This window comes from Leucoraja erinacea, chromosome 39 (assembly GCF_028641065.1).
Source record: "Leucoraja erinacea ecotype New England chromosome 39, Leri_hhj_1, whole genome shotgun sequence".
Classification (NCBI taxonomy): Eukaryota; Metazoa; Chordata; class Chondrichthyes; order Rajiformes; family Rajidae; genus Leucoraja; species Leucoraja erinaceus.
In genome coordinates, this window is record NC_073415.1 from 4,072,283 (window position 1) to 4,096,099 (window position 23,817).

Genomic DNA, 23,817 nt, shown 5'->3' on the forward strand with positions numbered 1-23,817 from the left:
AGTTTTCACCAGTGGGCTGGCAGTGGACACTTTCAAACCGCAGGCATTAATATCACAGATGGCCTGCCCTGGGCACAGAACTAAGATGCATTCACAAAGGTGCACAAGTTAAAAGTTTAGAGAGATTCAGCACTTCACCAAATACTCTTAAACTTTTACACATGTACTGTGGAAAGTATCCCAACTAGTTAGATCATGGCCTGGCATAGCAAAAGGCTGCAGAGTGATGCACCATCACATGCACAGCTCTCCAACCATCACAAGAATATTTGTGTCGCTACCTTAGGAAGACAGTATCTATCACCAATGAACCCCACTGTCCGGCCTATGCACTCTTCTCATTGATACCGACAGGCAAGAGTTAGCAATAAGCTTTAAGTCCTCGCACCACCAGGTTCCAGATCAGCTTCTTCCCTAGAGCCAGCAGGTTCTTGAATCGACCTCGACCTACCCCAGCAATGGAACACTACAGACCAACTCTTGCACTACCACGGACTTGCTTTCTAGTTGTACATTTGTAAATGCCGTCTTTTTCACTGTTCTTGTAACATTTAAGTAATTGTTTTTGTGGTATCTGAGTCTATGTGCCTATGATGCTGCTGCAAGTAAGATTTTCATTGCACCCCTCCTTCACTGCATTTGCACTGATCACCAAACTACTTGGTTTCATCCAGTGTACAAAGTGTAAATAACTTTGCGTGAGAATGGTATGAAACATGTGGACATGGAAGCCAAAATGTTATTGGGCAAGATAGGTTGGCTTCTGTTAATGGTCTCTAGTGTAGGATAATTTTAGTGTGGGACCACGTGGGCTGATGGGCCCCATTTCCACACTGTCTAAACCTCGTTGAAGATTTAATTAACAGTCAAATAGATGAAAATGTAACACAAATTCAAAGGACAGCAGCAAAATCAATAACTTTGAAATCATTTTATTTATCCGATTGCTGGAAAAACAATGCAAGAAAAGAAAGGTACGCTGCGATTTAGACAAGATCATCTAGCCTGACATTCATCAGTTTGCTTTACACAAAGGTTCAGTTGCATCAAGAAACATTATGGCAAGATAGACAACATTTAAGTTGAACAGATTGCAGCAAGATTGACCCAATAGCAGCTCCAGATTTATATACCCATTAACTTGTTTAAAAACTGCAATGAAAGTCTCACAACATGTTCAAATTTACAGTGATATGGCAGCAGAGGTAGCAAGGTATTGCACAGAACATTGACAAAATAATTTTAAGATTAACCAATATATCCTGTAGGTTAATGAACAACCTTGACAACCTTGAAGTTAAGCACACCCTGGGCATTAGGATTCAGGGCAAGCCACTTGGCCTTGTTAACAAGGACACCATGCTACCTTGCCAATAGAGCAAGAGAGAGAGAGACCCAGACTTTGTTGCAAGCACACAACCACTCCCCTGGGTTCCTTCAAATTTTGTAGCGGGGGTAATAGGTAGTGAATAACATTCATAGTAGAAGCACAACACTGAAGTGTGCATGGAAGGCAGTCACAATTTAGCCAGTTACAAGACCAGCTCTGTGCAGGATCCTGTGCCAATAGATACATGCATGCACCATCACGTTACACAACTTGACAAATCTCCTCACCATCCCCGCTTCTTAACCAACTGGGGGCCATGCTGCCTGCCAACGTGAACACATCCTGATGTGGCTCAGTGGAATGGGTTCTGCTTTAGAGTCTCATTTTTTTTAAACATTTTTATTTTGTAAATAAATATATGTTCTGCAAGTGTAAATTTAACAAGTAGAAAGACAAACCCATTTAGCAAAAATGTGCTGTCAGAAAGCAGCTATTGTAAATATTTACATTTTAAAACGGGAAAAGACAAAGTTAGGACAGGTACTGATTTGAACCCAGCCCAGTACTTCATGGATTCAACTCCACATAGCACTGGGGAAGCTGCATGGAGTTAGTGGCTTCACAATAAACGCCTCCAGAAGACAGAAATAAATAAATAATTAAACATACATCAACACTGCAAATTATTAAACATTTCCTTCTGCAAAATCTTTGTACAATTTACAGTTATTTACAAATTAAAGAGCGAGCTGGGTTCAAACGTGGGGCTGGCACCAACTCAAAACAGAGGGTCAGCCCCAGTTGTGGAGGTCCACTGGCAGTGTCCTGTGATTACAGGAATTAGAGCAGTGCTTGGCACATATTGCCTAAGGATACCTCCAATGCTCTCTGGTCAATGTGGGATTGCACACAACCCTGGGAGTGAATTGTACAAACACTCAAGGTGAGCATTCTTTACAATAATGATACGATTATGTACAAAGGTGTACATAAACTTGCACTTGATCCAAATATAAACAAAATCCTCAAAGCCATCATTTGAACAGCAGCATATAGGAAACGGCCAGTGCCCATCTGTTGACCAGCCCCAAGTTATTTCATGTGTGACTGAGGAAAGAGAACTCCAGCTCGTTCCCACTAAACCTGGCTGTACAATGTTATTTACAAAAACATGCAACTCTAGTCAAAATCTTGCTCTAATGTTATGTACAATCTAGTTCTGTAACAGTCTTCATATTTAAATCCCTTCTTTACATTCAGTAGATTAACCCACGATGATCAGTGTCCATTTCTGATCACATCAGATACGTGGCACTTTTAGCAAGCGCCTTCATGAATCCTCAAGAAAGTTTTTCGCATTCAGGAAGTCAAGTAATATCTGAAGTCGGGGTCTTTACAAAAACCATAATTAAAAATAACCACAGTAAATGGCACATTGATTGCAAAAAAAAAACCCAAAATACATTTGGAGTGGTTCTGCCGAGTTTGGGGTAGGGCAGTAGAGAAACTAAAGGAGTGTGTGCAGGATGGGCAGCACAGTACAGCTGACATTCCAATCCATGGGTTCTATGGCTCCAGTGAGGCACTTTGCAGTAGGTTCTTTGCATCAAGCACCAAAGTCATCCAAGCTTACCACAGCTCTCTGCAAAAGAAAGACGTTTGTTTATTTTCATGCAATAGCAAAAAGAGTAATTTAAAATCCTGTGGGGGCAGCAGTGGCTGCTGCCTTACTGCACCAGAGACCCAGGTTTGACCCCGACTATAGGTTTGTCTGTGGCCACGTGGGGTTTCTAGGGTGCTCCAGTTTCCTCTCACTCCAAAGATGTAGATTAATTGGAGTTGGTAAAAAAATTAAAAATTGTAAATTGTCCCTAATGTGGAGGATAGTATTTGTGTATGGGGTGATTGACCTACTGCGTCTGTGCAGACCAGCAAAGGATCCGTTTCTGCACTGTCCATCTAAAGAATATGTCACCAGATAAGTGCAGAAGAAATCCAACCCTGAACTCATTTGACATCAGTCTAGGTCAGTCACAACCCAGACTATCATTAATGGCCCACCTGGAAATTGTTTATTCTGTGAATGCTTAGAATTTTAATAATAGCCTATATACACTTGGCACTTGGGAGTTTTATCTTCCAATATTTTTTCTTCACTTTTCATGCAGTTTATAGACCTTCAAACTAAAGGGGGAAGTATCAGGCAGCAGTTTCTCACCGTGGGATAGGTGTAGCCGACCTGGTTTCGGCTGATGTGGACCTCGTCATCTTCAGTGGTCTTCTGGTACACAGGGTTATCAAAGTTGATGCTGTTGGTGTTCTTCAGCCTCCAGTTTTTCCATATGAAATACACAGCAGTGCTGAGCAGCGCCAGGATTGCTGGGGGAACAGAAGAGCAGTTCAATCAACCGTCCCAGATGTCAGTATATGGTCACAGAGTGTTGCTAAAATCTACGCTACAGTTTGGAGCAGAAATTTCCTCCAGCACTTTGTAGAACACGCACCATCTTGTTCCCTCAACTCAAATCCTAGATAGAGCCTCCCTATATGAAGTCGACAGCATCCATGGCCATCAAGTTCGAAAACAAACGTCACTTGCAATATTGTTGGCATTTGTGATAATTCCAAGGTCAGAGTCAACACAAACGTATTGCAGCTACAATTTAACCTCCCCAACTTGTCTGAACTGAACTTACCCAGTGGTAGAACAATCCACAATGCATTCGTTCCTCCGTGTTTTCTAACAGCTGCATCAGCCGCAACCTCACTTTTCACTGCTGCAGGAAACAAGAAGAGTAAATGGCCCGAAAGCAAACTATAAAGTCAAAATTCATTCTTGAAAGTAATCAGGAGTCACACCTTTCTGTGAAGCGGTGAGCATTTCCTGGACTGTGGGACGTGTGGTGGGATTGGTGCGAGCAGTGTTGGTGCCGAGGGTGGTGACTTTCCTGGCTGCAGTGGGGCTGGCTGTTGTGGTGGTCATCGCACGGTGACTCGGTGTTTGGGCTGTGCTCGCCTTGACGAGTACAACGTCAGCTAAATTAAAAAAATGTCAGTGGTCAGTATGTTGTCAAAATCAAACCTCCATTCACCATTTTAAAATGGAGAAAGTGAGATATTGTGAATGATAATTCATTGGTAAACATATCATTCAATCACACCCCTAACAAATGCAAACTACCACTCTATTGATAAACTATCCTTCCAAGGGATAGCTAGATTTCCATACCACATCTCCACATCATTCACTTGTAGCTCATCTGGGCCTTTTAAAATCCACCAATGATAATTTGATCACCCTAATTATGGACTCATTTTGATTTAGCACCTTTGCCCACATGTTTTGGAACTGTCCCCCTCCCCAGCCCCACACAAACAGAATTAAAAGGTGCTTTCCAATTGCAAGTCGTTAGGGTTGATGCTCCTCAATTAAACTATAATCAGCATCACACAACCAACCACAATAGACCCAATAAAGATTAAAAACTAACAAACCTGCAACACAGCGCTTCATGTCTGACCCCAGTTGCATGCCATCAGGACAAACGCACGTGTACTTTGGAGAATGCGAGGTGATCTGTGGTGCTGGAAGGCAGAGGTGCTCGCACCCACCATTTACCTGCCCATTCTGCTCACACCAGTTAATACCTGGGAGGAACGAGATAGTGATTACATACAAGACAACAGCAATTAGACGGTCACTTTTACAGTTTAATATAGTAAAGCTACAGGAACAATTAGTCAGTAATGAGCCATATAAGATTAGGATGTTAACCAAATAGTTAGTCAAAAAACAAAGGGCCTTTCAAGATATTTCCTCTCCCTTCGGGGGAGGGGGGGGGGGGGGGGGGGGGGGAAGAAAAGAAGAGTTGTTGAAAGCATATTCAATACAACAGACAATTAAAATAGGGTAAATAAAGTCATCCAGACAAACTGCTTGAATAATTTGTTCACATGGGAACGGCAACAGATTAAAATGGGGTTGCCTTCAAAAAAGTTGAAGAAAAGCACTGAAATTGGGGTAGTGAAACAGCAGATAGTACTCAGCAGGCGCTTGTCTTTGGATTTAAGGCGCTAGAGGGTTGTGGACTTTTGGCCACAAAACAGGTTTAATTGAGAGCAACTGGACCTCCAAAGAATCGTAGTTCTGTTTAGTTTGCAACTAAACGTTCCTGAATTTGCAACTAACCTTTGGGCTGCCGAAGATGGTGATAGAGGACAATGTCTTGGGGACCGTCGAGGTTCTCAATGACCGTGAGGATGTCACCACCAGTGAGCCGGTTGGCACTGAAAATAGCCTCATGCTCAATGTCTGTCCAGAAGACCGTATCCTACAAACAAAAATAAACATTAGTAAAGGCATTCAGCCCTGGAAAACGTACAAAGATATTCAAAACTCCAGGTAAAAGAACAGGATATTTTTCAATGCAATATAATAAATCCTTGGTTTGAAAGAACCAGAAGCTTTAGTCTGGCCCTCTGAAGTTACAGTAAAGTTTCACTTGCAAGAGCTGGATTTCCCCCCCCAATAAAATACTTTTCCTTTTAATAGAGACACAAGGACTTGCAGACACTGAAGGTTTGAGTAAAATACAAAGTGCTGGAGGAATTCAGCCAGTCAGGTAGCATCTGTTTTAGGAATGGACAGACCAAATTTTGGATTAGGACCCTTCAGATTACTGTATTGGAGCGATGGGAACATTCCTTCCTCCTCCCCCCCCCCCCCCCACAGATGCTGCCTGACCTGCCGATTCCTCCGCAACTTGATTTCGCTCACTTTTCCATTTAATCTTGACAGCAAGCTGAATGTGTCACTGCAGTGCCCCAGCCACTCACCTCAAATAGAGCCAGGGAAAAGGGATGAGCCAACTTGTCTTCTGAGATGATCAAGGTCTTCCTGTTGTCACCAGCAACACCAATACTGGACAAAGTGTGCAATTTGGAGTCTACCCAATAGAGTCTCTGATTCTCCAAATCTGGAACAAAAACCGAACCATCACACACAGTCCCAACACGCTTTTTCATATTCTCATGCAATTCCCAATCATAACTTTAAAACAAAAAACTGGATATATTCCAGTGAAGGCCAATGGAGCACTGGGGAAGATCCATGGTTAGTGGAAGCCCATTAACCCAGTATCAAATAAGATGAGTCTATGCAGAAGACCTGCATTCAAGGAAGCTCTCCTCAATACTGACTAGCTCAAAATGATAACCCATTTGGATAAGACAAAAAATAATAAAAATCTAATTTGGGACAGTGGTGCAGTGGTAAAGTGGCTGCCTTACAATGCCAGAAACCCGGGTTTGATCTTGACTATGGGTGCTGTCTGTACGTTCTCCCGTGATTGCCTGGGGTTTCTCTGGGTGCTTCAGTTTCCTCCCACACCACACACAAACCCCCCCCCTGCCAAAAAAAAACTTGGCTTAGGCAAGTTGTAAAATTGTCCCCCGTGTAGGTTAGTGTACGGGGTGATCTCTGGTCAGTGGACCGAAAGGCCTGTTTCCGCGCTGTATCTCCAAAGTCAAGATATAAACACTCACCCAGGGTGATTCCATTTGGCCATTGAATCCCTTCACTGACTAGTGACGTACGATCCACTCCATTCAAACCACCTTTCTCAATCTTGGCAGGGGAGCCCCAATCACTCCAATACAGAAACCTAAGGGGGAGGCAAAGAATCAATTAGTTCAGTCACTATCCGGACAGAAGAGATTAATATAACTTGGTATCATGTTCAGCACTTTGTGGGCCGAAGGCCCTGTTCCCACGCTGTACTGTTCTATGTTCACACTGCTAATACATTCACTGCATCCCAAATTGCTGAGCTTCCAGCACCTGTGGTTTTCCAAATTTCCATTTTCTTTAGTTCAGTGCTTTCTAGCCATCAAAGCATCGCCCCACTTTATGCCAAGCTTACTTTGATTCTGCACCCCCCCCCCCCCCTCAAATTATAGTTTAGTTTGTCATATGCAAGGGACAGTGAAAAGTTTTTTGTTGCGTGCTAACCAGTCAGCGGAAAGACTACACGTGATAACAATTTAACCACCCACAGTGTACAAATATAGGAATAAAGGGAATAACGTTTAGTGCAAGATAAAGTCTGGTTGAAGATAGTCCGAGAGTAGCATAGCTAAAGTAAGAAATGCTGCTGTTGGAATAGAAGTTTAAAAGAGCGGGGTAATTACAGAACCACTTCTGTGACCTGCATAGAGTAGGCTGGTCTGGGCACCACCTTGGAATGAATTATACACCATACATCTTAGAAACAACAAAGCCTATACGATTAATGTTCTACTCAATATGGGCCCCACTGGCAATTTATATAAATTCATATAAACTGTTTTTATACAACTCATGCTGAATTTTACTTCCAAAACAGCACGTACCCATGGACAGGATCCACAACAATGGCCCTGGGCTTTGAAACTGCTTCTTTGAAGAGGACTTTTCTTTTTGTTCCAGCGGTGTTAGCCACAGAGACAGTACTGGCACGGTAATCTGTCCAATAGATGTTCTGGTGAATCCAGTCAACAGCCAGACCATCTGGTGCTTCAATCTCAGTCTCAATCACTGTAGAATGATGAGAAGAGTTCTCAGCTTGGTCCATTAGGGAACTGGAAGAAAAGAGAAAAGTTAGAGAGTTAGAGATCTAACTTGAATCCAAATATTTACACAAAAGATAGATTCACTGCACCATAAATATCAACAAAGTCGTCGGGAAATGTGACTGAATTCTAAATGCAAATCTCTCCAGTCAGCAGCCTGGCAGCATATTAGGATCATGCTGTTATCACCAGCCATGTAATGCCTACCAAAAGTGCCAATCACTGGTGAAAAACAAAATCTTTTCACTGCATCTGGGTACACTTCAGCATGGCAGTGGTAGAGTTGCTGCCTTACAGCGCCAGAGACCCAGGTTCGATCCCGACTACAGGTGCTTGTCTGTACGTTCTCCCCGTGACCTGCATGGGTTTTCTCCGGGATCTCCAGTTTCCTCTAAAGACGTACAGGTTCGTAGGCTAATTGGCTTGGCATAATTGTAAAGTGTTCCGTTTGTGTAGGATAGTGTAAGCATGCTGGGATCTCTGGTTGGCACGGACTCGATGGGCCAAAGGGGCTGTTTCCCCACGTGACAATAATAAACCAAACCCCGATTTCCCAAACTACTGATAATCACCTGAAGATTTTCTTCTGATCCATGTCCGCCCAATAGATCTTGTTTGTGGCCACCTCCATGTCAAGTGCCACAACGTGCTTCAGACTGGGGACCAGCTGGGTGTACTCACTCCGATCAAGAGTCAGTTTTCTGACAGCATGCCGGCTGGTGAAGAACAAATATGCCACAGTCCCTGGAATTACATTCAGAGTGGGATACATCAGATGGAGCCAAATCAAACAAATTGATCGATTAAAATGAACAAAACTCAGGACAGGTCAACAAGACCACGTCACTAGCCTATCCAATGCATCACAAGTCTTGACCTTATTGACCCTATTGTACACACACTGAAAGTGCTGATCTTTGATGAAGGAATGACCCAACCAACTCCATATACCAGGCATCAGTGGTTGAGCAGAGACCTGATAGAAGTTTAAAGTTATGAAAATAAGTTGGGGCTCATGTTATTGACCTCCTCGTGGTGAGCCCTGTCAACTGACCTCAGTCAGGTGAACGACAACAAACAGACAGCAGCAGAAATAACAACAAACAAACAGCTTGCAGCCCTAACGAGGCCTCAGTCGCCTCAGCTTGGCGCCAACCCGGAGCATGCCCCTTTTTAAGGATGTCGAACCAGATGGCATCACCCTGCTGAAGTGAATGCGGAAGGCCTCACCAAGGCCACAATTGAACTGGCTACAGCGTCTGGAGGACATTACATAGCCTCTGCTGCCTCAAATGCAAGAAGATAAGTTATCTTATTATTCAGAAGAGAATCAGATCCTTTGAGGGTAGAATTGTCTACGACTAGAGGGCATTGCTTTAACGTGCAAAGTTTAAGTACGTGGCATTTAAAAAAAAAATGTACATGCCTGGTATGCACTGGTGGTGGAGGCAGACCCAATGGTGGTGTTTAAGAGGCTTTTGGATATGCAGAGAATGCCGGGATGTGGATCATGTGCAGGCACACAAGAACAGCTTATCTTGGCATTATGTGGGCCATAGACATTGCGGGCCGAAAGGCCCGTTCCAGTGCTGTACTTTTCTAACCTCATGTTCTAGTAGGAATATGAAATCCAATAAAGCTTGGGGGGGGGGGAGAAGACAGTCAGCAAAGGCCACCTCTTCACCAATATGACAATATTCTGTAGTCATCACTGGTAAAGTACCCCACGCAAACTGCTGTGCACTTGGAAATTAATGTTCGATTTAACTTAAAAGCACTCAAAACAAAGACAAGAGCAATTGAGAAGGTAGATGACTAGAGTTGCTAAAATGTCAAATAAAACATCATACACAGTTTTCATGGTACTTACCAATTGCTTTGCATTGCTGAGTCACTGGATCCATTTGATATCCTCCGTTGCACTCACATTTGAATCCACCATTCAGGTTCATGCAAATCTGACTGCATGTATCTGGGTTCTCACACTCATCAATATCTGGATAGAGAAAAAAAAATCAAGGTGTCGACATCAGTTGCATCCTTCGAATAACATTTTGCAATAAAGGAATCATGTGAGGAATGTTGGGGGCTGGGAAGATGGCAATGCATACAAACCTTCACATTTGGTATTATCAACCAGTCGGAACCCAGGTCGACAGAGACATTCATAACCGACCTTCAGATCTCTACAGATGTGTGAACAGCCTCCATTTTCTTTCAGGCATTCATTATCACCTAAATGAGAATGATGAGACCAAAGGCATTAACACCCATTCATCCTTGTCCTGCTCAGTTACATGACAGACCCCTCAATCCTCCCATTTGCCTTCACCACCAGCCCACTTCTAGAAAGGTAAGAGACAAAAAGAACTCTAAAATTGAACGTCTGACGTACCACACTCCTTCACGGGCTCATCGGACCAGTCTCGGCAATCACGCCGCTTGTCACACACTTTGTCCAGGAGGATACACTCCCCACTCCTACATTTGAACTTGTGGGGACCTTCACACCGGGTCACTGTGGGCAAAAAAAAAGTGAAAGTTGAAGGACTAAATTAATTGTATTGTCCCAAATGGCTGCAACAACCACTGTTTGTCCCAATGCAACAAACTAGTGAAGGGGCAAAGATGGGTTTTTTTGTATGGAAGCAGGACTGCACTTTAATTATCTTAACAATGTATCGCAATTAATTGGTGAATGGGATGTTTCTTTGCTCCAACTGCATAATTAGAGATGCCTGAATTACAGCAAGGGACCTAACCAGGCTAAAATCTGGACAAGACCAATAACATTCAGTATAGAAAATTGTTCATTAAGTCTCAAAGTACAACCAGCTTTGGCTGAAGAAAAACGCACCGTCATAACATTTGATAGAAAAAAAAAATCTCTCATGTGAACTAAACTGATCAAGTGACTTAAGGATAATTTAATTCAAAAACATGGTAATTTACGGAAATCAACGTACCATTGACACACCCAACTTCATCGCTGTGGTCATGGCAGTCAAACTGTTTGTTGCACTGAAGACTTCCATGAATGCACGTCCCATCTTCACACTGAAATTCATCAGGGTGGCAGGTTGTCACAGCTTAAAAAGGAAATAAAAGCCTTTATGAACACACTGGAAATTATATCTGTTGATTCCGTTATGTTTGGTAATGCTCATAACATAAAGATGGTACAGTGGCACAGCTGCCGACTCAAAACGCGAGAGACCCGGGTTGGATCCCGACCTTGGGTGCTGTCTGCATGGAGTTTGCACATTCTCCCTACGATGGCATGAATTTCCTTCAGGTGCTCCAGCTGCCCCCACCACATCCCCAAGGCGTGCAGGTTTTGGAAGTTAAATAGCCTTTGTAAATTGCTGTGTGTGTAGCAGGTGGATGTGAAAATGGGGTAACGGAGCTAATGTGAACAGTTGATCGATGGTCGGCATGGAGGGCCTGTGTCTCTCAATCAATCAATTATTTTTTCAGGGAAACCACTCCAATCATGAAATGAATCAGAGGCTTGCTTCCTTACTACCAAATACTAGACCTCTGGCATCCCCTGCGTGGCTGCAACATTGGCTTTTGATTAGCTATACAAGTACATCCTTGGGACAGGAAATCCTGCATCCGAGACTCCTCGAGCCTACACATAGTCCATAGGAGCAAGCGCTGTAAACACTCACCACAGCTCTCCTCGTCAGATTTATCCCTGCAGTCTGCGGAGCCGTCGCAGCGCCATTTCACGTGGATGCACTCGCCACTGGTGGCACAATGGAATTCGAGGGCAGTGCAGGGATTGGGACGTTCAAATGTTGTTGGACGTCCGCAGCTCTGTGAGAATTCGTCTGATTTATCGGGGCAATCGGGATCACCATCGCAAGCCCACAGCCTTGGGATGCACATGCCGTTGTCACACTGGAACATTGCGGGTTCACAGGTCCGTGGCGGACACTGTAGTTCGTCGCTGCCATCAGCACAGTCATCCTCTTCGTCACAGGTAAACTGCAGAGAGACGCAGTTTCCATCGTGGCACTGGAACTCATTGTCTTTGCAGACATGGACAGCTGTGGAACAGAACAGCAAGGAATTGTAAGACAGGCTTTGACGTCAGAGTGGTTAAAAATGACTGAGTGAGCTGAAACACAAATTCAGGGCCACTTACGGCAATTCTCCTCGTCAGACCTGTTCTCACAGTCAGTCGCAGAGTCACAGCGCCAGGACGCTGGGATGCACTTGTTAACACGTCCACCACAGCTGAACTCACGGGAGCCACAGGTCTTATTCTCTGAAACATTGAGAAAATTTCAAATGTGCAACGCAAACTTTAAACTCCTATAGGATTATGTTCATTTTTTTTCATATTTAAAATGAATCCCACATTCAAGCAGACTTTTTCCCCCATTTAGGCAAGCCCAAAGGATTCCCAAATAAGCAGACTGCAGAATGTACATTTGGATGGCAGAAGCTCAGCAAGTAGATATCCTTTGCAAATTCTTTCCTCCCTCACTTAATTATCCTCACACTATCACTGTAACTCAGTTTTACAGGAGGTGGGATGGGAATCAAGACAAAAAGCAAACTAGAGCGCAAGCAATTAATGCCCTGGAATGGCAAATTTAGCAGGGATGAGGCATTTTGTGCAGTTCAACTGCCACTGAAAGAACAAAAGTTCCACTTACTGCAAGTCTCCAGCGATTCATCCGAATCATCTTCACATTCGGACTGTCCATCACAAAGCCAGCGTGAAAGAATACATTTCCCATCACCACACTCAAAGTGGTCCCGATCACACAGTCCAATAGCTGAAAAAGCAAAATACTGGTCACTTGCCTCATCACTATAAAGCCAAAGATTAAAATCAGAGGGAAAACTAAATATCAAAAGGGAAGATACCCTGGCAATGTTAGTTAAAAAACTCAAGGATTCTTCATCAGAATCATCTCTCACTTCCTGCATTAAGTTGTATAGAGAGTAGCCACTCACTAACTATTGGGCTCGGATTGATTACCACATCTCTTAAATAATGGTTTCTAACTACAGAAATTATTCCTTTGATTCTTTTAGCAGCAATTGACAATTATGTGTTCCACATCGCACTCGAGACTATTTTGTTCGGATGCTGATAACCAGATTATTCCAAGTGTGATGGATCTGGTATGAGGAGACCAGGTTTGTACTCCGAGATTGGAATAAGTGATGATCACAGGAAAACATACAATACAGTTAAAGAGATGGATGCAGATGCAATGTTTCCCTGCCTGAGGATCAAACCAGTTGACAGACAAAATGAGCAGTGGGCTAATCAGGCATGAAGAAAGAAAAACATGTATTCTTCAATAGGAGCAGCCATTCAGCATTATCTACCCAAGTGGACTGTAGTCACAGTGACCAAGAGTATTCAAAATCATGATCAATAATCTTTTGGCTATTAAGGGAAACAAGGTATATGGGAGGGGTGGGGAGATGAAGGAAAGTGGTACCAAGAAAGAAAAAAAAATAGCATGAACGATTTCAATAGAGAAGAAAAGGCTTACTCCAGCACCCATTTTTGTGCTAACTCAATGGAAAAGCAGCACAACCTCACCACCATTGCCACAACTTTGCAAAACACAATGATTTGCCAATCACTGAAGGAACAGGTAGGATTACTGCCTTCGCACCAAGCTGTGCAGAAAGAAAACTATCAAAGGCACTCCTCTAAAATACCACAGCACACAGCCTATTCAGTAGATTGATTATCTGCCTGTTCATTTAAAAAAAAAAGGATTAAATAACACCAGGCAATAAGCAATCTACTGCACTACATAACCAATTGAGTTAACAGTAACTTTGTCAAAAAACCCCAACAAGTTACATCAGCAGGAAGATTGCTGAGATCTGTTTAAAAGTCCCCTTTTTGTGCAGGGTGGTAAGGGAGTCAGAGCTTTGCTTGAAAATTCTTTCCCTTTGACGATACAATTTCAAGCAGAAATTCCAATTGTGGTGGTTTCCCCAATACTAGTAAAATTTTACTCCGGCGATGACTCACGCAGAGGAACACAATCATCTTTGGTTCACCTCCCTTATTCGCTGCTGAAAATGGGCCGATGGCCTCACGAGACAGGATTGGTTTGTTGCTCGCTACACATTTCATGGCCCCACCCACACTATTCTAGGAAATGCCTGACTGCACGTTAACAGGATATTCAAAGCACCATGTTACTCCAGCTACAACTCCTCCATAAATAAATAGAATCAGACGGAAAGATGACTCCCATTGCCCGACTCTTAACCTCACATTCATACTTGAAAGTCGGAAGTATAAAAGTTTAAACGCAACAAGATTTCATCTTCTACACAGGAGTATTAATGCTGATCACTCTGTCACCTACAGGAACATCATCCTCTTGGTTGCAGTCAGTAGCACACTAATCAATATCTTCCCCTGCATCTGTACACCAGGAGTCAGGATTAAAGGACTCAATGAGGATTTGCATTAAATTCAGTGACACAGTTACATCACTGACTGATCCCAGATTTACTCAGAAATCTTTCTAGACTACAGTGAATAGGTGTACATTCAACTGAGGATTTAAGATTGAAATGTAATAAAGTTCTGCTTGCAGAGAGATCTGACAAAGTATTTAAAATAATGGAGATAGAACAGGGATATCCAGTAAATTAGGAATATGTCCATGAGCCCACTGATTTATGAGGTGTAGGCAAGATAGTGGATGATATGCAGTTAGAAATCAAAAGCAAAATGTTTCGAAGGGGGAAATAAAAGGTAGAGAACAGTAAAAACATTTTGAACACAAACAGCGAAAGGGGGACTTTTTTTGAAAGCATGGGCTAACTGAACCAAACAGTCAAACCTTAATAAATGCAGTTTCCAGAAGTTGAACTGCAATTGATCAAAGATCAGCAACTCGGACAGAAATGTACACTTTTTATATAGTCTTGGATCCATGTCCACTTATTCTACAGTCTAGTTAATGGAATGTCTTTCTAATTATTTTGTCCTATCCCGTCTTGCAATCTTAAAAGTCAAGAGGGTTCAAGCCGGGGAGCGCATTTCAGCTACAGCTTGGGCGTCAACTGGGTGTTTGCATGGCATTAAATGGGAGATTGCCAGACTGCGTAGATTTACATTTATTGTAATTAACATGCTGAAGAAGTTAGCTGAAATATGTATGCCTCTCACCAAGGTGCCTGAAATGTAATGTATTCAATAAGAGGCATTGGTTATTGGTTTCTAATAATGGCTCCAATTTATTATATCCACATTTTTACCATCACCAGTTTTCATAACAACTAGTATGAAACCATCAATTCCATGTCCATTTGGGATTGACTCCAAAGGGTGGGCATTAAAAAGTATCAACCGAGGTCACGAGCTGCCATCAGGCAACTTTAACTACATGATCTAATGAGACATTCAATACACTATATCTATATTTAAACATAATATTTAAAACTAACCCCCTCCAATGCCCAGGACTGAACATTTAATCTCATTCAAAATTAATTCTGTAGTCTTCAGCAATAATCTGCTGTTGCCCAACAGAAAGAGTAACACTTAGCTGCTCTCTCTTGGAACAGAGAATGATTCCTAAAGACCACAGCACAGAACTCCACCCTGTAACTATACCCCAACATAAAAAGGCACTTAACACAGAGACACTTACTGAATATAATAACTGCTCATTTCTACCAAGAAAGTACTAGGCATTTTGCCACAATTGAATCCCAGGTTATATTTGCAAGCCCAAACGGCATGCCAAGCTCAATTAAGTGCAAGCAACAACTGTCTAAAAAGCATCCTAGAAAGCTATAACACTGCTTCACAATTGACACCTCGATTCAACTAGTGCCTAGCAGGCTCATGTGCATCACAGACACAACCCAAAACTGCAGCAGAGGCAGAAACAGAGCTGCAACTGCATCATTACTGCAACCAGTGCCAAGGACTTAAAAGCCTGCTTGCAGTACGACTTTAAAAAGACTCATTTCTCATGAGACGCGCAACTCAGTTTGTGTGCTCGGGATAACAAGCTTTTTTGTTGCCATCTCATCAATACCTAAAGGCAGCTGAGACCATCAACAGTAACTTAGTCAACAAGACAGCTTGATCGTACCATGCCAGCCAGCCAATCAGAGGCCACTTTGTACAAGCTGTTATCATATGTTTGCAACAAGGAGTGGCTTGGTCAATTTGAACCCTTCAATTGTTATACGTGTAAGCAGGCGGTGCACTAGCCAACAAATCAAACACAACCCAGAAATCCATGGAGATAAAGGGGCCAAGAGGAAACAAATCTCAAAACAGTGACAGTGCAGCTAGTCCTACCATTTCAGATCCAGCAAATACATTCGTTTCAGACTTCAATTGCTGTCTGTGTAGGATTTGCATGTTTTTCCAGTGACAGTGCAGGTTTCATGAATTAAGAGCATTTTGTCCCAAAACAGGACAATGAAATCCTTACTTGCAGCAGCACATATGTATTTTACTTTGTACATGTGATTAAATGGTACATGTGACAATAAACTGACCATGAAACCTTGTGGACACTAATTCCCCAGGTGCTCCAGTCTCTTCCACATCCCAAACATATGCTGGACTAGGTTAATCAGATGTTAAATTACCCATATACTAGGTTGTTCATGGGAGGGTCAGGGTACATGTTCACACATGGTCATATGTTAGAGAATTAGCTGCAGGGAAAAATGGAGGAATGGGATTGATCTAAAAAGTAGCAATATGCTGGATGGAGTGAATTACCTCCTTATCGCATATAAAATTGTAAACTGGAATAGGTCATTCAACTCTTGATCTCATCAAATGGTTGTGTGCGTGTACAATACTGAATGTCTATGTTAGTGTGTTATTTTCCTGTACAGGTACTAACCCGACAGCTAGATGTCCTTGATACTCACTTCTTGATCTCTTATCTCAGGGAGTGAACCTTGAAACAATCATTCATTTTAACCTGATGGAATGTTCCACTCCTTTGTTCACTACAGAAATTGTAGGTGAATCACTTCCTTTCATTTCCAACAGCAAATCATTCTAATAAGTTATCGTAATGGTTCACACCTCAGGAACAAACAAGTCAAAGTAAATGAGAGACATTCACTCTTCACCCTCCAAAGGAAATTGAAAACAAGATCTCTCCAGCACCTTGCTCAACTGACTATTTAAGTATTCAATCATCCTACTTTCCCAATGCAAGCCCATATTTCAGTGTTTGAACAGTCTGTTTTTCCCTTTCCAAAAATTAGGTGTACTGACAATAATTTCAGAAATAATTCATCACAGCACAAGAACCAGGGAGTATCTATTATAAGGCTATATACTCCTTGAATATCAGTTTATGGAATTTTGCCACGGCAGTACATTCCCAGTATCATAATACTGTGTGGAAAAGTAGCAAATAAGGAGTGGAAATCGTCTAATAACTTGTTTTAATGAACGGGCTCAGGATTAAGACTGCAGTAAACTTCCCACTTTTCAATCTAATGAAATGACAGGGACAGTCCTTAACATCTCACCCCAAATATCCCTGCAATACTAACACTTTCAAACTGGAGAGGCATATAAGTTATGATTGCATCATGCAAACCTACTAATCAGACACAGGGACAGACAGCAAAATACCTTATTATCTCACCCCAAAGATCCTTGCAAAAGTAGCACCTTCAAACTAGAAGGACATGAAATCAGGAGGGGCAGGCCACAGAACCAAATCATTTTAGATTTAGTAAATTCACATTTGATAGGCTTTAAAACAGTAACAGTGCACTCTTTTGAGTTTCTGCATATCAAGAATACTCATACTTTTACTTTAATGGGAGCAAGACTTTGCTTTTGAAGAGCAAATAATGACCCTTTTACATCTCATCAATATTCGATGGGCGAGCCTTATTTATAATGGTAATGATCTGGCTCTGGATTGCCCCATGAGTAAACATCTGCTTCGATCCCCTGCCCTGCCGCCACCCCCCCCCCAAGAGGATATGCTACACATAACTCATCACCAGCCGTCTGAAACTAGCAACTGACTCCACCAATTGGATCCTGCCCACTGAACACCAACTAAGGAATCTAAAAGATAGACACAAAATGCTGGAGTAACTCAGCGGGACAGGCAGCATCTCTGGAGAGAAGTCCCGCTGAGTTACTCCAGCATTTTGTGTTCTAACTTTGGTGTAAACCAGCGCCTGCAGTTCCTTCCTACACACAAGGAATTAAAACATTGGGTTAAATTTAACACGCCTGAAGGGTCGGGTGAAACATGTAGGAAGGAACTGCAGATGCTGGTTTAGACCGAAGATAGACACATGCTGGAGCAACTCAGTGGGACAGGCAGCATCCCTGGAGAGATGGAATGGGTTACAACTCCCCCCACCAACTGGTCTGAAGAAGGGTCTCGACCCAAAAGGTCGCCCATTCCTTCTCTCCAGAGATGCCGCCTCACCTGCTTAGTTCCTCCAGCTTTTTGAGTCAATCTTTGGTTTAAACCAGCATCTGCAGTTCCTTCCTACACATTAAATTTAACCTGCCTGGAGGGTCGGGTGGAGCGTGTAGGAAGGAACTGGATTAAACAGAAGATAGACACTAAAAGCTGGAGACCCAGTCTGAAACGTCACCCACTCTTTCGCTCCAGAGATGTTGCCTGCCCCCACTGAGTTACCCCACCTTATTGTGACCATCTTCAGACCGCAGGCTGCCTACAACTCCCAGGCTCCACCACGCGGACCACCGCCCCTCCCCACCGCCCATAGGCGCGGCCGCGGGACCGGCCCCAGAGAGCGGCGCGCTGATTGGTCCCGGGCAAAACAGGAGATCGAGAGACCAATCATCAGGCGACTTTTTGAACCTGCCTCCACCCCCCCCCTTCACACACACACACACGGCGTCCCATTGATGTCGAGACCCCCGGGAGCGGCGGACAGCTGCGGTAGGGCGGGGACCGGACAAGATGAGGGGATGAAGGGGTCGCTCCTTCACCCACGCCCAGGCTCCTCAACCACTTCCACACGCTTTCTCACCCTCAGCCTCATCACCCACCCGGTCTGAAGAAAGGTCTCGACCCGAAACTTCGCCCGTTCCCTCCCTCCAAGAGACGCTGCCTGTCCCGCTGAGTTACTCCAGTATTCAGTGTCTACCTTCGGTGTAAACCAGCATCTGCAGTTCCTGCCTACTCCACGCTTGTCCATGGAGCTGGGCTCGACGCGCCCCTCGCTTCACCTCACCTGAGGCAGGCGCTTTCCCCCTCACACAAACCCCCCTTCATTCAAACTCCCTTCAGCCAAACTCCATTCAAACTCCCCTCAACCAAACCCCTCTTCGTTCAAACTCCCCTCAACTCTCCTCACACAACCCACCCAGCTCTCATACAAATCCCCTCAGACCGGGACCCCACGCATCCCTCTCCCCGGCGTACACACACACACATAGATAGATAGACTGACCGTCGACCACGGCTGTGAGTAGCAGTAGAGCAGCGAGCGGCAGCAACAGTGGTCTTGTCATGTCGGCGGCCGGCACAGTGAATGGGAGCCGGCTCCCGCCCATCCGGGTATTTGACAGGCGAGCGCCCGCGGCCGGTGGGGTGATCCGTTAGCCCCGCCCCCTCCGCCTACATTTAAATGTCCATGTCCCGCCCACCGCGCGCGTGCACACACACACACACACACGCACGCACGGGGCGCGTCCCCGCCTCAGGCGGCTGTTGCTGTTCTGTGGGCACCGCGCTCATCGCAATCATCTCCTTCACACAGAAGTCACAGTCAAACACGCTCAAATCCGATAAAACATCCCACCAAAAAAACGCTTAAAATCCCAAATATCACCAAACAAAACGCACGATTCCCATAAAACACCCCAAAAACGGAAATGGTATATATCACCAAAAATGCTTCAATTAACATAAAACATTAAAACAAAACTTAAATCCCTTATATCACTAACAAATGCTTAAATCACATACATCACCAAACAAAACGTATGAATCCCATAAAATGCCCCAAAAACGGAAATGGTACATATCACCAAAAATGCTTCAATTGACATAAAACATTAAAACAAAACTTAAATCCCTTATATCACTAAAAAATGCTTAAATCACATACATCACCAAACAAAACGCATGAATCCCATAAAATACCCCAAAACGGAAATTCTATATATCACCAAAAATTGACATAAAACACAAAAAACACTTAAATCCCATATATCACTAAAAATGCTTAAGACTTAGACTTAGACTTAGATCCTTTATTTGTCATTCAGACCTTTCGGTCTGAACGAAATGTTGTTGCCTGCAGCCATACATATAATAATAAACAACAAAACACACAATAAACACAAATTAACATCCACCACAGTGAGTTCACCAGGCACCTCCTCACTGTGATGGAGGCAAAAATCTTAGGGTTACTGTCTCTTCCCTCCTCATTCGCCCTCTGCGCTGAGGCGATATGTTGTTACCCCACCGGGCGATGGTAAGTCAGTCCCGCGGCTCACCGATCTCCGCGAACGGGCCGGTTCAAGCTCCGCGGCCCGTGGTGGTCGAAGCTGCCGCCCTCCAGTCCAGCGGACGCAGCTGTTGCCATATATCCCATATATCATCAAACAAAATGCACGATTCCCATAAAATACCCCAAAAACTGAAATGGTATATATCACCAAAAATGCTTCAATTGACATAAAATACAATAATACTTAAATCCTTTATATCACTAAAAAATGCTTAAATCCCATATATCACCAAAGATCATGCCATATACCACTAAAAAAAAAATAGAGGGCTTAAATTATCAATCAGTTAAACCCAAAGGAAACAGGTTTATTATATTAATTTTCCATCTCGTGATTCACTTAGAGAAGTTTATGAAGTGTGGTTGGTAGGAGGGCTGCCGTGGGACATTTAGCAGTGAGCATCAAACATTGACCTGATGGGCCAAAGGGCCAAAGCCTGTGCTGTACAGTTAATATCATTCACTGGTTATCATGCGTGGGATGCACATTGAGCAGAATTAATCTGCTGAAGTATCAGCCTGATATTCAAATAGAACGAGGAGAGGCTCTTAATGTTTAAAGGTAATTTTGAAATCGATGTGCTCATTGCTGCAGATTTTGCAGCATTTCAAAATTAGTTTTGAACTAATTCACCCTTTTGTTAGACCAATAGTCCAGATTAAACCAATTCTTGCATTTGTCTGCTCCGTATGTTCTAAGTAAACCCCACTGTGTATATGCCACATACTGCAGTAGGGTGAAAGGTAAAATAAAGGGGATAGTAAATACTGAAATCTCCTTGCTAATTGCTGGACTGACATTTTTGGTTTACGTTAAAACTGCAGCAGCTTGAAGAAGTCACGATGATTATCTGAGAACTTGCCAATCTCACCCACAAATGAGACGGTGCAAGCACAGCCTAATGCCTCTGATTATAAAGAATAGAGAGCACTGAAATAAAACTTCATCACATCTCAAAGCCAGTCAAATTAAATGAAAGGACTTTGAAATAGAACCTTTCTTTTGTGGGCAGCAGCCTAGCTATTTTGGCCTCAGTAAGATCCCGCAAACAGCTGGATTTGCAGTTTGGCCAGAGTGATGGTGTGACTTCAACCACTGGAACAGTCAAACAGATGTTTAGTTTAATGTTTCATTTCAAGTGGCAGCTCTGACAGCACTGAGTTCAGCGTGCAGATCAGTGTATCAATTCTGGCAAAGGACTTCATCTTATAACTTTCGACTTTAGACATACAGTGTGGAAACAGGCACTACGATCCACCGAGTCCACGCCGTCCAGCGATCACCCCGTACACTAGCACTATCCTATACACTAGGGGAAAATGACAATTTTACCCAAGTCAATTTACCTAGAAACCTGTACGTCTTTGGAGTGTGGGAGGAAACTGGAGAACCCGGAGAAAACCCACACGATCACAAGGAGAACGTACAAACTAAGTACAGACAGCACCCATAGCCAGGATTGAACCTGGGACTCTGGCTCTGTAAGGCAGCAACTCCTCCACTGCGCCACCCTTGAATTTCTGTCTTAAAGGAAGGAGAAACATTAACTGGTCAAAGTGCCAGTTTCATAGAGTACATAGTTGAATTATTTTTGAATTAATTGCACAATGCAAATGCAAATTGTAGTTGCAAAATCCCACTCGGATTGAGATCGGATAGATTGTGTTCCCTATTTTTCTTTGAAGGATATTTTTCACAATTAAGAGACAGAAGCAGAAGCCAGCACACCTTTTATATCTATGGATGAACATGGCCTTGAGACCACCTCTCTATCCGATCTGTTGAGTCCCATAATATCTAAAACTCAAGTGATCTCTTTGAATATAGTCTGCAACGGAGCATCCACAGTCTGTGGGGGCAGAGAATTGAAAAGATTCACAGTCCTCTGTGTAAAACTAATTCATCACCAGTATAAGTGGCTGATCCTTGAATCAATTACGCTCCCACATACTACAGATTGAGGCAGTACCATCTTGTCATCAAACCTGGCAATGCTGTCAACCCCTCTCAGTGTCTTACATATGAGACCATCTCTCCTTGTAAAACTCCATCAGCATCAGATAATCTTCTTTCTGTGCTGACAGAATAAATCCATCCTCTTAGGACTGATTCCTACTCAATAACTTTATGAAATTGAGGCCAGAACTTATTTCATTTGGTGAGTGTGGTCGGAGGCACTTGGCGTGAGACGGGCAAAGTAACCCAAGGAGGCTCTTTCCAAAGCAAGATATTTTATATGTGGTGAGAACCTTTTAAACACTTGTGTACAGAACCATCTGGGTTTACTTGCTGAGGAAACAGGAAATAAACAGACAAATACGGTAAGCAATTAGAGGGTTAGTTGAAAGCTTGCTTTGCTGCAAGGGTTTAAGAAAGAACTGCAGATGCTGGAAAAATCGAAGGTAGACAAAAATGCTGGAGAAACTCAGCAGGTGAGGTAGCATCTATGGAGCGAAGGAATAGGTGATGTTTCGGGTCGAAGTCTGAAGAAAGGTCTCGACCCGAAACGTCACCTATTCCTTCGTCACCCTTCCTTCGCTCATAGATGCTGCCTCACCCGCTGAGTCTCTCTTTACTGCAAGCGTGGTGGAAGTAAGTCTTGCTAGGATTGTACAGGGCTGGGATGATACATTTGTTCAGCTTAGTTTAATTAACTATCTTCCGGTGTACAGAGATGTACAGAGATACAGTGGAAAGCTTGTTCTGTGTACCATCCAGTCAACTGATGAGTACAATGGGTCCTCTTCTGGGACATCACACAGAGAGACATCAGTCACATTCCGACACCACAATATAACTTGCAATTTTACGAAAAACTTGCAATTCTACGAAAAGTTTGATCTTGGCTCAAGGAAGTACACAATTCCTTATATTCTCACTTTGAGGCCCGATGCCTTGACAGCACTGGATTGACCAGCAGTGTAGCTATTTTGCTCTGCAAGGTTTACAACCTCTATTCCCGGGGTGAGGAGATTCTTCCACCTGAGATCGCAGATCAAGGAGACAATATCTCTCACTGGAGCTGGAGCTCACACAAATGAGGGGCAATCTAACTGGAATATACATGTCACTGGTCGACAGGGAAGATGCTAATTGCCTGGGTGCTAAGAGGCTGTTTCTCCTCAGCAGACTGTCCAAAATGGGAGGGTTATGGTCTGCGGAGAAGGAGCAGCCATTTAGGAACAAGGTGAGGAATATCTTCATACCATGAGCTGTAAATCTTTTGAATCCTCAGAGGGATGTGGATACCTAGTCACTGGGTGCGCTCAAGGTTGGATAGATTCTTTGGAAGCAAAGGGAATCGAGTGGGAAAATAGATATGATAAGACATTATGCATTAAATTGTATAGCAAGGTCCTGTTCC

The 23,817-nt window shown here is 43.3% G+C and overlaps 1 protein-coding gene across 2 annotated transcripts; it reads right to left on the reverse strand.

Annotated features, from left to right (window-relative positions):
- Nucleotides 1-916: 916 nt before the first annotated feature.
- ldlra (low density lipoprotein receptor a) lies at nt 917-19,540 on the reverse strand. 2 transcript variants are annotated; one of them, XM_055664142.1, is made up of 18 exons: nt 19,385-19,540; nt 12,610-12,732; nt 12,093-12,215; nt 11,614-11,994; nt 10,906-11,028; nt 10,335-10,457; nt 10,055-10,174; nt 9,810-9,935; nt 8,512-8,683; nt 7,721-7,948; nt 6,875-6,993; nt 6,167-6,306; nt 5,520-5,661; nt 4,826-4,978; nt 4,190-4,366; nt 4,027-4,104; nt 3,549-3,709; nt 917-2,972 (listed from the first exon to the last, which is right to left on the reverse strand). In XM_055664142.1, exons 1-18 carry the CDS (start codon nt 19,485-19,487, stop codon nt 2,937-2,939), a joined length of 2,628 nt encoding a protein of 875 aa, XP_055520117.1. In that variant the 5' UTR covers nt 19,488-19,540; the 3' UTR covers nt 917-2,936. The 2 variants fall into 2 exon arrangements, with proteins under 2 accessions (XP_055520117.1, XP_055520116.1); XM_055664141.1 differs by having other exon boundaries at nt 4,027-4,107.
- Nucleotides 19,541-23,817: the final 4,277 nt, after the last annotated feature.

Excerpts from the sequence above, each read along its gene's own strand:
- ldlra (XM_055664141.1), bottom strand. The coding sequence starts at position 19,487 with ATGGGCGGGAGCCGGCTCCCATTCACTGTGCCGGCCGCCGACATGACA. Across the intron at positions 12,216-12,609 it reads TGAATCGCTGGAGACTTGCA|AGAATAAGACCTGTGGCTCC; the intron begins GTAAGTGGAACT and ends TCAATGTTTCAG. Across the intron at positions 5,662-6,166 it reads TTTCCCTGGCTCTATTTGAG|GATACGGTCTTCTGGACAGA; the intron begins GTGAGTGGCTGG and ends TTTTGTTTGTAG.